Source organism: Myiozetetes cayanensis, unplaced genomic scaffold (genome assembly GCF_022539395.1).
Source record: "Myiozetetes cayanensis isolate MyiCay16 unplaced genomic scaffold, myiCay2020 scf12, whole genome shotgun sequence".
NCBI classification, from domain to species: domain Eukaryota; kingdom Metazoa; phylum Chordata; class Aves; order Passeriformes; family Tyrannidae; genus Myiozetetes; species Myiozetetes cayanensis.
This window is the reverse complement of record NW_026086826.1, coordinates 18856217-18870973: the sequence shown is the minus strand read 5'-3', so window position 1 is coordinate 18870973 and position 14757 is coordinate 18856217. Positions and strand designations below refer to the sequence as shown.

The 14757-nt window shown below is 43.7% G+C and overlaps 1 protein-coding gene across 1 annotated transcript; it reads right to left on the bottom strand.

Moving 5' to 3' along the window:
* Positions 1-616: 616 nt before the first annotated feature.
* Positions 617-14114, bottom strand: MFSD14A (major facilitator superfamily domain containing 14A). Its single transcript, XM_050306810.1, has 12 exons — positions 13954-14114; positions 8755-8850; positions 7617-7679; positions 6868-6995; positions 5719-5833; positions 5050-5268; positions 4655-4768; positions 4051-4122; positions 3451-3563; positions 3205-3302; positions 2540-2703; positions 617-1937 (listed from the first exon to the last, which is right to left on the bottom strand). Exons 1-12 carry the CDS (start codon positions 14038-14040, stop codon positions 1731-1733), a joined length of 1476 nt encoding a protein of 491 aa, XP_050162767.1. The 5' UTR covers positions 14041-14114; the 3' UTR covers positions 617-1730.
* Positions 14115-14757: the final 643 nt, after the last annotated feature.

The following is a 14757-nucleotide window of genomic DNA, read 5'->3' as shown; positions in this document are numbered from 1 at the left end:
GCTCTGATTAGTAATGTTTTAAGAGTACTAAACCAACATCTCCACTATACCAAAATTCCCAGATGAGGCGAGTGGCAGAACACCACTATTTATTTCACCTTTCTTCTGCAGTTTTCTTCCTCGCTTATTCCTTTCTCCATCCACCGTACAAATTCCCCCTGGCAGCCACCCTGTGCTTACAGTCCCATTTCCCAGTGTCAGTCGGTGTAAATGACTGAACTTGCTGTTTGTCTCCCTGTACAGATGAGCTGCTGTCAAAGGAAGCTGCTAATTACAGGGTGGCAGCTTTCCCGCTCTCCCAGGGCTCTTCAGAGCAGATACAAAACAAAAGCATGGTGGGCCCTGCAGCCCAGGAAAGGGGGGCTGTGTAACTGACCTGTTTCTTGCAGCCTGGATCTGTGGTGGTCCTGTTGCCTTCCATCCCCCAGGGAACAAGGAGCCAGCTGCAGCCAGCCTGGCCCAGGACAGCAGGGACAATTCCAAGGCTGCTTTATCTGACACATAAAACCTGCTGCACCTGTACTCCAGCTGACTTTGCCCACCTGCTGAAGTGTAACACACATGCACTACGGCACTTCAGTTAAGGGTTTAAGAGACGTTAACAATTATTTAAAAATTCATTAAAATATTCAACTTTATTAACAGTATATTTACATATTTTTTTCCTGCTCTTGGTCAACCATGGTGAATGTTCAAAGGTAAAAAAGCATTAAGCAATAACCACAAGATGAAAACATTTTAAACCTATACAATACTTTATACACAAATTTATACAAAGGAACACTTAAATAATACAACTGGACACAAAAATATACACTTTTAGAGAAATTCACATCAGTAATTGTATATAAAGCTCTCTTCTGTACTAAGGGTCCTGAAAATTTAGGACTAAAACTTTAGCTCTGTAATGCAAAAGGGTTATTGTGACAGTCCTCAAAGGCCACTATATAGCACACGGACAGATTCAAGGCTATCAGCTTATATTCAGTCTGTGTATTCAAGTTTTGAGGTCCTTATGATTACGCAAACGTCAGAAGAAATATAGTGGTATAATAAACGGTACGTAGGAAAGCAGAGTTTTAGAGCCAGTATTAAAATTTGTAGGCTCAAAACACCCCCTTACTGTTTAAACAAGTGTTTGACACTACCGTTTATTCAAAAATAGAAAGAGTAAATGCACTTACATAAAAAATAACTTTTACTGTTCAGCAAGCGTGCTCATGTGATTTTTGTATTAGTACAAACTTAAAAAAAAAAAACCTGCCATGTGACTTTTAAAAGAAATGATACCAATTTACCTTCTCCCTACTAGAGTACATTTACATTAAGGCTTTGAATCAACTGACCCAAGATTTTAAAACGAATGGGTCCACACGGATGCCAATATGTCTCATTGAGACATAGCGTGACTAGAATTAAAGCTCACCACCGTAAGGAAACAAGGACACATGCTCATGCCTGGACTCTACTTTTTGTCTCAGAACTAGAATGGAAAGTTAAGTTTAGCAGTAACAGTATTTCATGGCAAGAGACAAGTAACAGTTTGTTTATAAAAGCAAGTTTTTAGTTCAATGGCAACATCTTTGGAGAAAGCTCCATTTTAATTCCTACAGATTTCATGCAGAAAGATACTTCTTAAGATTACCTTAAGAAATTACATTTTGATGGAATTGGAATGTGTATCCCAAACTGCTGATGAAAAGAGTCCAAAGGGTCTTCCTGGATTTTTGTCATACATTTGTGTCTTGCAGCAACGGCTCTTTAGCTTCACCAGGAGCTTGTGGGCTGTGGGGATGGCCATGGCTGCCACAGTGTTTCTTCCAGTTGCTGGATCGTACATTTAGGTTTGTGTGTTCAGGAATAAACAAGGCAACAAGTAGTGCCAACAGCACAGAGCACGCTCCAAATAAGAAGGGGGGTCCAGGAATTATGGAGTTCTGAAAGCAACAACAGTAACACCACCACATGTTAGTGAGCCTTTAAACACACATTAACAGACTACAATTGCTAATTATCCCAATTTCTGGAGCGGGAAAAGCTGTTTCCAAATACACTGGTCAATACAGTGGAGTCTTTTAAAAAAATATGAAAACAATGTTACATCCTAAGATTTAGGACAAGGGAGCACATGGTTCTTATTAATGCCTGCCAACTTCCTTTTCTAGGGCATGTTCTTCCTGCTGAGTTTCCTCATTAAATTAATAGTTATTAGGAATTAAAAAAACCAGCTTGGTTAAAGGACAACAAAACCAAAGCATACACCATTGGTACACTGTTGGTATCAGTCCATCCTTCCCTCTAGGTGTTCTGCTCACAAGGGTCACAGTTGTCTATGACCATCACCTGTGTCTATTGGAGAGTTAAACTAAACCAATGCATCCAGTCAAAAACAAACAGACCAACGACCCTGCCCAAGAGGGACTCAAGAACCTCTTTCTACACTCTTCTTCACTTGGTGTCACTAAATGTAACACAGCATCAAACTGATGGGCACGTGATCCCTTCCTATTGGAAGCTGTAAGTAAAAAAAGAAACGTACCTGTTCTAAAGGGTACTGTGCAACCACACTACCTCCTGATGGTGATTCAGGCATGGGGAGTTCATTCAATTCAACGTGAAATATATAGAATATAAAACCATAAAGTGCTGGTCCCAAACCATTACACAGTCCTCGAATGCCTGTTATCATCCCTTGAACAACACCTGGGAAAAGCAAAATAGCGATTCATTAAAAATAGTTAGTTATACATGTATAAATACAGGTAGATGAGAACAGTGTCAGACTTTATTCACTTCAAACTGATGCAAGCAGGAAAGCTCTAAATGCTGTTGCACTATGGGTAGCAATAAACAAGGGGTGCAAAAAACTGGTCATTACTGTACATTCAGGTAATTTTTCCATCTGCCTCTAGCACAGAGCAGTACTTGCCATGCTGAGCTCATTCAGAGGCCAGGAGATAGACAATAAGTTTGCTGAATATTCTGCTACTGTTGGGACCTGTTGAAGGTTTTCCCTCTGTGCCAGACGCACGTGATGCACGCACTGCAACTGCCAAGGCCCCTGGATTTAGCACGTGGTGCCCTGTGCTCAGGAGCCTGGGCTGGCCCGCCAGCTGGGGCTGCCTGACGAGCAGCACGACGAGACCCCAGTATGTCTGCACGGTATTCCCTGACTAGAATTCCAAGAGCCAGGACAAAACCTACCCTGCTGGTCGGCATCAGCAGTCCGTGAAACCAGGGCACTGACAGCTGGGAAGGTAATGCTGGACATGGCTGCCACGGCACCAGCTGCCCACATCATCCTGCAAAACACACACTGGGATCACTGCCCGGCACCGCCGGAGCACAGGAACGCTGGACATGCCTCACACACACTTGGGAGTCCCTTGGACAAAGGGTACAATGAGACAAAAACTCTACCGTTCGGAGACTGAAATGCAGTGTACGTACCATGGCTCTGATCCAAAGCCGTACCACGCAAGCTGCAGTATCTGAAATCCCAGGCCCAGCAGGATGGTATTTTTATTTCCAATGGAACGCATAAGTAAACTCAAAACTACTGTCTAACAGGGGAAAAGGTGGGGAAAAAAAAAATCAGAAAAATAACATTCTAAATGTTAAACACAGATGAGTTGATGAGTTAATAATTAAAGACACAACAAAACCCCTGAAAAGATTTTATTCTCAATGACAAATATACACAAATAAATTAGCTTTAAAATAAAATTCTCCAGAAGCAGTAGTTGCCTCTACCCAAAAAATAGCAATTATTTAGGAATTAATATAACCAAACCCTCACCCCTTTGATGCACAAAGTTAGTTTTCCCAACACAATAATATCAGATATTAATGAAGCAAACCCTGGTTGTCAAGTACTTTTTTCATCTATGATAGTCAATTGTCATGTTAATCAATTGTTAGAGATTTGGAAAAAAAACAGCTATAGAAAAGGTGAGTCACATTTATGGAACCAGAATGTTCCCAAAATTCTCCACAGTGCTTCATTCTTTTGAACTTAGCAAATCAATGACACACGGAGCAATAACTCACCTGTGCAATAATGGAAAGAATCCCAAGGACTGCTATAAATGCTGCAACACTTTCAGAAGAAAATCCCATTATCTATATTAAAAAAAGGCAATTTTGATTATTAACCATAAACCATGTATCAGGATGTCACAAACACAGTGAGGGAAGACACAACACAGGAGACCACTATTATTCAGCTCTTCCTTAACTTAGGAAATCTAAGTCACAGGGTTTGGAGTTGTTTTTTTTTTATTATTAAATAAAGCAAGTATACAAAACCAAAAGGGCATTAATAGAAAAAAATAAAATAATAATAATAATAATAAAATAATAATAATAATAAAAAATAAAACCAGTTTTAACATACTGAACTTGTAATCCAAGAATAATGCAAATAACTACAAAGTACAAAAAATTGTTTTATAGCTCATTCATCACTTCACTCTTTTTGTCTCTCTCTATAAAGAGAGAAAAACAGAACAGCAAGAGGACTTAAATCAGTTGCTGGAGGCTTTTAAATTATACTAGTTATCTATACTGCCCATAATAATTCAGCAATTCTGAAAACTTTCCTAAATCCTGTGAATTTACTGTTGTTCAAATCCATACCAAAATGTTACATTACCTGTCTGAGGTATAGGAAGAAGCTGGAATATTGACCTGCCTCTGGGAGGTAGGAAAGAAAGACTGTTATGCAGATTAGCAGCACAATGGAGTCCTGGCCGACTTTCTTCAGTGACTGCAGCAAGAGAAAAGTATAAAACATTATAAAATATTCATTTTCAGAAATCATCCCTAGCGAGGATCTGAAAAACCCCCAAAAAGGTTATGTGGCACCACCAAAGCATTCCCTGCATGTTTAGCAAGATTGTTGGCAAAAGTATTAACAGTGAAAGAAGGTCAAATTTAAAAAATAAAGGCTTTGTTTTCAGGCTTGAAACACAGTAAATTCAGCCTCTTCCCTGTCTCCAAAGCTTCCCATCTACAAATGACAGAATATTCCCTATTTAAGTAGCTTACTGCGAAAGGGTCAGCCTGCTCCCACGAAATGGGTGCTCCCCAGGATGCCGGCCTCATCTTCTCTGGCAGTGACTCTGGCACAGCAACGAGGATGAAACAAATGTCCAGCAAGGCTATTGCTGTAGCCAGGACCACAACCAGGCTGTCTCCGTACACACGACCAAGGTAGGCACCGATAGCAGGGCTGATGACTAAACTCGCCGCGAAAGTTGCTGAAACCTGGAACAAAACACAGCGGGTAAGAGTTTCAGTGACACAAGTCAGCAGTGTTATTACCCACCCTTCCTCGTTTTCAGAAGCCTAACCATTTTAATCAGCCTCTGTGGTACCAGCTCTGTGTTTCAGAAAGTCAGTTTTTCAAGAAAACCTTTTTCTGATAACTGGACAGCAATGTGAGGCTCACAGCGCTCTTGCATGTACTGACATAAATGGATTTAATTAACTCTAGAGTCTGCTGATATCTCTGGGAAGCAATGAGCTGTAGTTAATTTAGAAGCAAAATATTCCAAAGATACAAGACTGGATGACAGGAACAATTAAATGGAAAAACCTGACTCCAAACTAAAATCAACTTGCCCCAGAAGAAACAAACAGGCAGCTTTGAAAAGTGTTACAAACTGAAGGGTTTAGTACTGCACACCCCAGGAAAAGAGCCAAAATAACACCTACCAAACCATAGGCCATGCTTCTCTCATGTTCTTGGGTTATGTCTGCTACATAAGCAAAAACTACAGAAAACGTCACTGCAAAAACTCCAGACACAGAGATAACAGCAAAGTACCACCTAGAACACGATAAAAAAAATTAGAACAGCTAAATAGAAAGTCTACTCAACCCAAGTGCAGTTCAACAGTAAATCACCCTGTCCAACTTATCCTGATGATTTATTGAGATAATCTTGGATAAAGCTAATGTGAATGTGTCTTGATAGAGTTGTGTAACTCCTCCTCAGTGCACCGAGTACAAACAGCGTGATTTTGTAACATCTACAAAACACTGCTGTGATGAAGTACTACTGGGAAACGAGGTGTTCAACTAACAAATTCAACTGGTTTGTGACCCAAAGTGAATTAGGAACTTCAGTATTTTGAGAATCTGGCCATAGAAAGGCTTCAACATTAAGCCATATCTTTATGCTACAGCCACTAGCACTTGGCGTTTGAAACCTTAATCTGCACTTAGGAACAAGCTCCTTCCAAAGGGGCATGGACAACCTGTGTGACCAGAGAGAAAGCGGGAAAGGCTGACAGAGCTCCCTGAACAGCTGGTGCTGCCTCTTGTCAGTGCAGGCTGTGCTGCTGCTGCCGCCACATCCTCCTGTTCATGCCCCGCCTGGAGGATGTTCCAGCCAGTTAAGAGGTTACTAACTTGCACACAGCATGAAAGCTGGTGGATTTTAGAATTTGAGAAACAGAAGTGTAAAACTGTACCAACATTTGATGTTACAAATGGTTATTTCATCCACTCACATTAGGTCAGGTTGTAATTTCCACACAGCCTGTTGGTATTTGAGTACTTGGCCACACTACAGACCTGCACAGTTTACTGGAGAGTGTTCTCCCAGCGTTTGCACATGGGCTGGAGCAGGACGAGGGCTTACAGCACACTGATCAAAGCCAGCAGTTGTTAAAATTCTGACCAAGGACTCTGGTCTCATGGCAGCTTCTTCAGTTTGACTCTGTTCCCCCAGCTTTGCACGTAATACAAAAGCCTCAACCTCCCATGAACCGTAAACATTTATCAACAACAATACAAACAAATGCATCAGATGCAGCCCTAACAAGAAAGAGTCAATCTGCTGTGAAAGAATTTACTAACCATGGGCTGATCTTCATTAGTGGTATTGGTGCACAGGTGAAAAACACTGTTAGCAGCAGGAAGGACTTTCGTCCCCACACATCAGACAGGGCACCAATGAGTGGGGCACTGAGAAACGACAATAAGCCCTAAATGAACAAAACATTTTAAATTAGAACTGAGTGGTTAGAATTGTGAGAGCTGAGCACACCATAGTCTGAGAGCAGCCTGGGCTCTATTTTGATTCAAGTCGATGACTACAGTGCAATGCATCAAAGACAGTGTGACCAAGCATTACTGATCTTCTATCCCATGTCTGGTTCCATAAAATTTTGAGATCTGTTACCCCAGAACTACACAAAATTCAAAACACAGATGATCCAGTCATACTAGCAGTTTTATGAACTGTGTTTTATAATCTTATCTATTTAGAATTCACATAAACCTAAGTAATTGAAAATACCCTACTGGAGCAACAAGCTCAAAGTAAAAATTATCAACTTTTACCACTATATGCATCATCTGGGATTAGTCAACTATCTTTTTTTATTTGCTGAACCCAAACAGTAGGTACAGACCAAGCCATACCTTACTAGAAGTGAAGTGATGCATATTTACCTTTTTAGCAGCAATTTCCTCCTCTGTTTTACTTATACTGGGAAAGCCGTATTGAAAAAGCTCTTGAATGTTTCACTCAATTTGCATTCATTTCTATATTCCTCCCACCATTCACTTTAAACTGTGCTTGTGATTAACTTCTGTCAGCTTACCTTTACTCCTTGAATTAGACCATTCATCAGAAATGTATGTTTCGGGAAGGTTTCATGCAAAACCTGGAGAAAAAATATGAACACTGTCATTTACACAATATTAACTACAAATGTTGCTCATGCAACATCCAACTTTATGATGCACAGTACTTTTTTATCTTCACAGAACACAGAGGAAGAAAAAGGCAAACCACAAATAATGTATTTAGCCTCTAATTTGCGTGGAAACTAATTTGGGAATTCAATGTCTGAAATCTAAATAGACCACAGAGAACCTAGAAAATTATCTCAGACCAGACTTTCCACGTGTCACTGTGCCATCTGTCGGGAACTGCGGAGAGAGGGAGGAGAGACATCACCTCACTTCCGTAAGTGCCTCCCAGCTCGGTGACCAGAGCCCAGAAATGCAGGTCTCTCTGTGCCTGGTGGCAGTGACAGGGACTCTCTTCATTAACCAAAGTGCCGTCTATACCAGGGCACTGTTCGTGGTTAACATCAGCTTTCAGAGCTGCACCAAGACTGCATTTTAGGTGGAGCCTGCTTCAAGATTTTTAAGCCTTCACTCCTTTTAATTTGCCAGCATGTGTCACTCACAGATTAAATGCAAATTAAAAGCAACCGACTACATGACAAATAATTTGGTACAAACACGCTGGTATGACTGTCTCACTAATCACAGGGAAGCTCTGACTGGTGTAACAGGGTCTGTGCTCCGAAGCTGCTGTTTAAAACACTGCCAGGTCAGCAAAGATCTCCCAGCTACACACACACATGCTAGCATAATGTTACCAAATTTAAAGTATTTTTGTCCTTATATTTGTAACGTGCCAACTTTTTGTGGCATCTTGAAAGGAAAGATAACTGCATTACTGTCTTACTGATTTCAATCAGAAAATACTTACGTGTAAGCTGGAGTGTTAGCACACTTGCATGTAAACAGCTATTGCTACACCACTACCCTGCTTAAATGAAAGATTTTGAAATTTTTGATACCATCTAAAAATACAGAACTTTTCACTTGCACAACAGAGCAGCTCAATAATATGTGATTTTCACTTAATTCAGAAGATGCTCAGTGCCTTTGCAGTAATTGCCCCACATCCTGTACGGTGAGAAAAAGCTCCAGAGAATCACTCACCACCAGAGTGGGGGCTGTCAGGAGTCCCCAAGCAAAAAACTCCAAGAAGATCACAATAGCAGCGTGGTAGACACTGGGTGAGCCTATTCCTTGAGGCTAAAACAAGAGAAAAGACAGGTGATTAAAACATCTAACCATCTATCAGAGTAACGAGAAATGCATTTGAACACTAAAAATAGAAGGATTAACAACTAAACAGGACTCAAAACTTGGGAATACAGTCAGCACAGCTAACTGGCAAAATTCCTTTTTTTAACCCTTTGGTGATAACGTCCTGAAGTGTCTTGATTTTAGTCTGCAGAATCCTTCACTGCCACCTCTAAATATTACCCTCTTGTACTGCCAGTCTGGGAAACAAAGACGCTACAGGGAAAACAGACTCTTCTTCAGAGAATTAGTTTCTTTTCCTTGAGAAAATTGCATAAGTTTACACAATGCCACATGGAATCAGGTTTTCACGATTCCAAAACATGGTAGTGTTCACACTCAGCTATCCCAAAATCTAATTACCTGGTCTATCAAACAGCTCTACAGCACTTCTGTTACTAAAAGACATCACTGCTACACACAAAAACTTTGATAGTTCTAAATCAGGAAAGAAACTGAAATAACAAACACCAGAAGTAAATCTCAGGAACAGCACTGATCGCTTCCCAAATACTGAGTGCAGGCCTGAGAGCTACAGGGTGCTCAAATGCAGGAAGTGATACAGACGAAAGATTTGACACAAGGAACTTTGAATTCTTCAGTGATTTAGTAGAATCAGAAGTAGCTTTTGAGAAGAACAAAAAGGAGCATGACTGGGACAACCTGCTCATCTTGTAGACTCTGTAAATGCTGTCAAACAACATGCCACAGTGCAACATTTGCAAATTAAGGATATGGTTCAGTAATTATTTTCATATGAAGGCACTATGAATAACTCATCAGAAATCTCATATGCATTCTTTAAACTCTGAAGTGCTGCCTTAACATCGAATCTCCCAGCTTTGTAAGTGTTACCAAGAGTGGCACTGATGTGATCAGACCTGACCTTACACTGAGCACACACAGCCTAAAGACCTCAGCTGCTTCCCAAGGCGGCTCACTGGGATCTTATCAATGTGTGTAAGCAGCTGATGGGAGGGAGCAAAGACAAGAGCCAGAAACTCCTCAGAGGTGTCGGTGACAGGACTGGAGGCACACACTGAAATACAAAAAATTCTACTTAAGCCTTGAACATGGACCCCCTGAAACAGACTGCTCAGGGAAGTGGGGAGCCTCCGTCCCCCACACCTCACCAGACACAGCCCTGAGCAAACTGCTCCAGCTGACCCTGTCTGGGGTAAGAGAGTGGGGTAGATGGATCAGAGATGTTCAGAGGTGCCTTCCAGGCTCAAATACTACACAATTCCAAGTTGCAGTTCTGTAATATTAGAATCTTTCTTTTACTATGAGATTTATGCAAGCCATACCTAGCTTTTCTTTCCAGATTCCAGTATGTACAATACAGAAAAAAAAAAAAGAAAAGCTTATTGAACAAATATAGGAAATAAATACAGAAAACCTCACTGGCTACTCATTCCTCTTGCTAGAAAAGATCATACTTTTTAAAGGTAACCATATCAATATGAAAAAGGTGAGTTACAAAAGTACCATCGAATTGTGCTATTTTTCTTTCCCAAGCTCTCTTCAGTAAATACAGACATACCATACAGATATTCCTGCTATTTCTTCATCCTACACTCCTAAAGAGTTACATTAACAGTCTTTTTAGGTACAGAAAGTGGCTATAATTATCTTCTCTTCCCACAATTCCTTTCCCTTTCCACCCACAATCCTTATTTTAGCTTTGGGTTAAAAATGTATCCAGCTCTGCACAAACTCTAAGTATCAACATTGGCTGTTTCGCTCGGTGTCATAAAATCAGAAAATCAGGTTGATTCTCACAGCCCCTGGATTCCTGTCACGTTGCTGGCTCGTGACCCCCCAAGGTATGACAGATGGCGAGGTGGGTGTCACAAACCGTCCCCGTCCCTCCAAGCACAGGGGTCAAGAGCACCTCTATTCACAGCAAACACGAGCTCAGTGGCCATCTGTCCCGTGTGCCTCCCCCAGCTCTGGGCAGCTCCTCGCAGAGCACACGCACAGACCAAAACAGCACAGCAAAAGCAGGGGCTGTTCTGCACAGCTGAGCCGTGCTGACCTCAGAGACACACGGGCAGGTGACCGCTGCCCTCTGCCATGGCATCCAGCTGTAAGCAACAGCGACAGATGCTTCCTACACGCTGGCAGAAACAAACAGAAGTGACATTTAGATCACTAGGGTTAAATTTCCTTGCTTTCTTATTGCCAGTGCTCTTTGGCACAAAAAGGTAGTTTAGCCATATTTAGATCATCTCCTCTATGGCCACTTTTAAAGGTGGTTGCAACTATAAAGTAGCAAAAATACTCCTGAGGTGGAAACAAAGGGAAGGAGATAAATAAGCAGATAAATTGCAGTGCATTAAGATATTTCACGTGTGTTCAGTCCACAAGGTTTCAGCACCAGTCTGATGCACCCTCCTACCCCAACATGTGCAGTGCAGATGCTGGGTGTTCAGCCCTGTCCTACGCTATAACCTGACCCCTGTGCTTTATAAATGGGCTGACAGGTAATGTAATGACCCAAGTGCAACCAAATCAGGTGGCCTTACACCTGGAGATAAAAGATATGGAGTCCTTGTGTGAACAATGTGGAACCAAGATGCTCAATCAGAGTAACAGCAACCATTCTCTGCAGCCAGGCACCCAGAGCAGAACGTATTTACATCCAGCTAAATCTGTGGCACAAAACAGTGCTCTGAGAATGCCCTTTACCCTGGTTAGAGGGAAGATGTCTTTAACCAAACACTCTGTACTGTCAGCCATGTCAGTGATAAAAAAATGTACATGCCAGGCAAGCCTAAGAACACACACCTAATAACTACCAAAGCAACAAAGATATCAGGTATAAGATCACAGCTGCTGCTCCTCTGCTGGAAAAGGCACCAAATAAAGTACACAAATAAAGTCATTTCATGACTGCTTCAAAAATTCATCATCTCACATAAGAAAAATAGTGGCTGGTCACAAAGGAAGACAAAATTAAAATTACTGGGGAAAAAAAAAGTATTGAAACAGAAGCTGTAGATGCCCTATCCCTGGAAGTGTTTACAGCCAAGTTGGATGGGATTTTAAGCAACCTGATGTAGTGGAAGGTTCCACTACATGGGCTGGAACAAGATGATCTTTAAGGTCCCTTCCAACTAAACCATTTATCATTCTATGAAACCACTTCACTGGTGTTACTGCCTCTCCTTCGGTGAAATCTGACAACACACACTTGAGCACACACAGCATTACACATTTTTTCTGATACAGCTACTAAAGCTGCAAAGAGAACAAGCCAAAAATACTCCCATGCACCAACCCAACCTCCTGCACCTCCCACTGCCTTGTCAAGACGACCCAGCACAAACTGTGGTGGGAGAAGAGGCTTTGCAGAAACAATGGGTGGGTTTCATTTTTGCTAGGTTTTTTTTTTTTCCTTGCCACATCAGACCCAGTGACAACTACGTTAGATTTGACCGAAATTCCCCATCAGAAACTCTTTTCGCCTGTGCCACTGCCTCATTAACCAGCTGTATTTTCTTGTTGGCTCACACAGTTTTCTTTGATGTCAAACAGTTTCAAAACAAACCAATCAGTCTGGAAACTGTACATGAAGGTACTTGATTAATTACTGGTTTGCCACTGGGAGACATTCAAGACATGGGGGCCATTTTCATGTACCTGTTACCCAACACAACGTGCTGGGTAACAAAGCAGCTGAGGACGCTGAGCAATGAGCAAACATTAAAAAAAAAAAATCCACGCAAAAAGTTGTTGTTGTCATTATAAAGAATACTCTGCTATACCAGACCTCTTAACTTTAAAAATGTATTTAAAACAAATAAATTCCAAAACATTTATCTGAAAGCAGAAAGTATCACAAGCTGAAATTTCTTACCCAACAACAATCTACACACTTTCATCTAATGTTTATGGTGTGTTTCCACTGTTTTAAAAAGCCGAACATCATACAGAGCTCACGCAAGTTTGCACTCTGCTTTTGGACCTGGTGGGAGGCACTGAATGCTGCACTACAAGTATCACTGAACGCAGTTAATTGTAACATCCTTTCTCCTCTCTCAGCATAAGAAAGTTAAAGTTGACAGGTGAAGGGCACTTGGAAGCAGACTGCACCTTACCAGTGATTGCTCCAGAGAGAAATTCCGAAGCATCATGTCCCCTGAGTAACAGCATTTACTCTGCTTTTACTAGTCCTTCTAAAACACTTGCATTTAACGTTCGTACAACATAATCTCGTACATTTCTGTCTTTACAAAGAATGGGAAAACACGTCCTGGAAAACACCAACAGCCATCGCTGGAATTAGTTTTGCTTCTTAACACTGAAGTAAACCAGACAGATGGCCATCACTTCGATGAACAAGTGTAGTGATTCTGACACCTCCCTTTCCTCCACTACTGATCCAAAAAGACAAACTGAAGGGCTATCAGCAACTTAGTCTGTCAAGATGTCTCTTATGTGAAATAATGACACCGTGTTCAGAAGAGGACACACGGAAGACACAGAACGTTACAGAGTGGAAAAAATCCAGGAGCAATGATACACCGGAAGTAATGGCACTCGTCAATTTAAAAAAAAACAACCCAAAACACAAACAAACCCCAAGCTCCAACAGCCAAAACCACTTAACAACTTCTCTTCTTTTTAAAATTTATGTATTCCAGAGGATGTAAGACAGCGCGAGGAACTGCAAAATCCTTCTTCCAGGCGCCCTTTGCGAGACTTCTCAGTCGCAGGAGCTCGTTCCCCTGGCTGTGCGTTCTGTCCCGGCCCGCGGGCACGGCGAGCACAGCGAGCACATCGAGCACGGGGTCCGCGCCGCCACCCCCGCCCTGCGCGGCCCCGGGCACGCCCCGCAGCCGGAGCGGCCCCAACGCCCCGCCGGGCCCGGGCCCAGCGCCTGGGGCCGCGCTCGCTCCTCGCCCCAAGCCCGTCCCGCGGCCGGAACTGCCCTACGGGCCGCAGGAGCCGCTGGGGCACCGCCACCGGCGCGGCTGCCGGGGCCCTGCCCGCCCGCCGCCGCCCCCGCCGGGATCCCCGGCGCCTCCAGCCGCGCCCCGGCCTCACCGTCCCGCCGTCCTTAATGATGATCTTCTTGGCCAGCATGATGCTGCGGTTCACGGCGCGCTTCTTCTTCTTGCCCGCCTGGGTCATTTTACCATCGCCCCGGGCGGCCCCGCCGGCCCCTCCCGCTCCCCTCGGGCCTCGCTCCCTGCGCCCCGGCCGCGCCGCCGCTCACGCGCCCGCCGCCATCTTGCGCTGCCCCCGCCGCGCGCGCAGCCCGCGCCGCGCATCACGCGATCGCGCCATTGGCCGCGCGCCGTCACGTGAGCGGGGCCCCCGCCCCGCCCCCGCCGGGAAGGGGCGGGGCCGGGCCGGGAAACGGGGCCTGGGGATGGAAGGGGAGCGCGGGGAGGGGGAGCGGCGGCCCTGGGCACCGGGACACGCACCCGGGACACGCACCGGGACACGCACCGGGACACACCCGGAAACACCGGCACGCCCCGCGGGAGCCGCAGTTTCCCAAAGGCCTCTCCCAGCATCGCCCCCCCAAGCGAACCGAGCCCGCGGGGGCTGCGGGGACGGGAGCGACGGAAGGGAACAGTGCTGGACATTCCTGGCACTGCTAGAGCCAAAGCGCACAGCCCTACGTGTAATTCATCCCTAAACATCCAACAGGGAGACGTTCTGTTTCCTTACTATCAAGATTTAAGCTCAGTTTATGGAAGCTCCGACGCCTTCAAACGGGCGGGTCACTCCAGGTTCTGATTTACCACACCGCCCTCAGATAATAGGATAACAGGGATCGGCTTTCCCATGGCAGGACGCCCGTAAGCGGAGAAGATCTTTTAGAAACGTGTACTAGAGCAC

Bases quoted from the DNA above. Each gene is read 5' to 3' on its own strand.
- MFSD14A (XM_050306810.1), bottom strand. From the start codon at position 14,040: ATGACCCAGGCGGGCAAGAAGAAGAAGCGCGCCGTGAACCGCAGCATC. The intron at 4,769-5,049 runs GTAAGCTACTTA...CTCTTGCTGCAG, and splicing joins AGCAGGCTGACCCTTTCGCA to TCACTGAAGAAAGTCGGCCA. The intron at 2,704-3,204 runs GTAGGTTTTGTC...TGCTTTTCCCAG, and splicing joins TGCTGATGCCGACCAGCAGG to GTGTTGTTCAAGGGATGATA.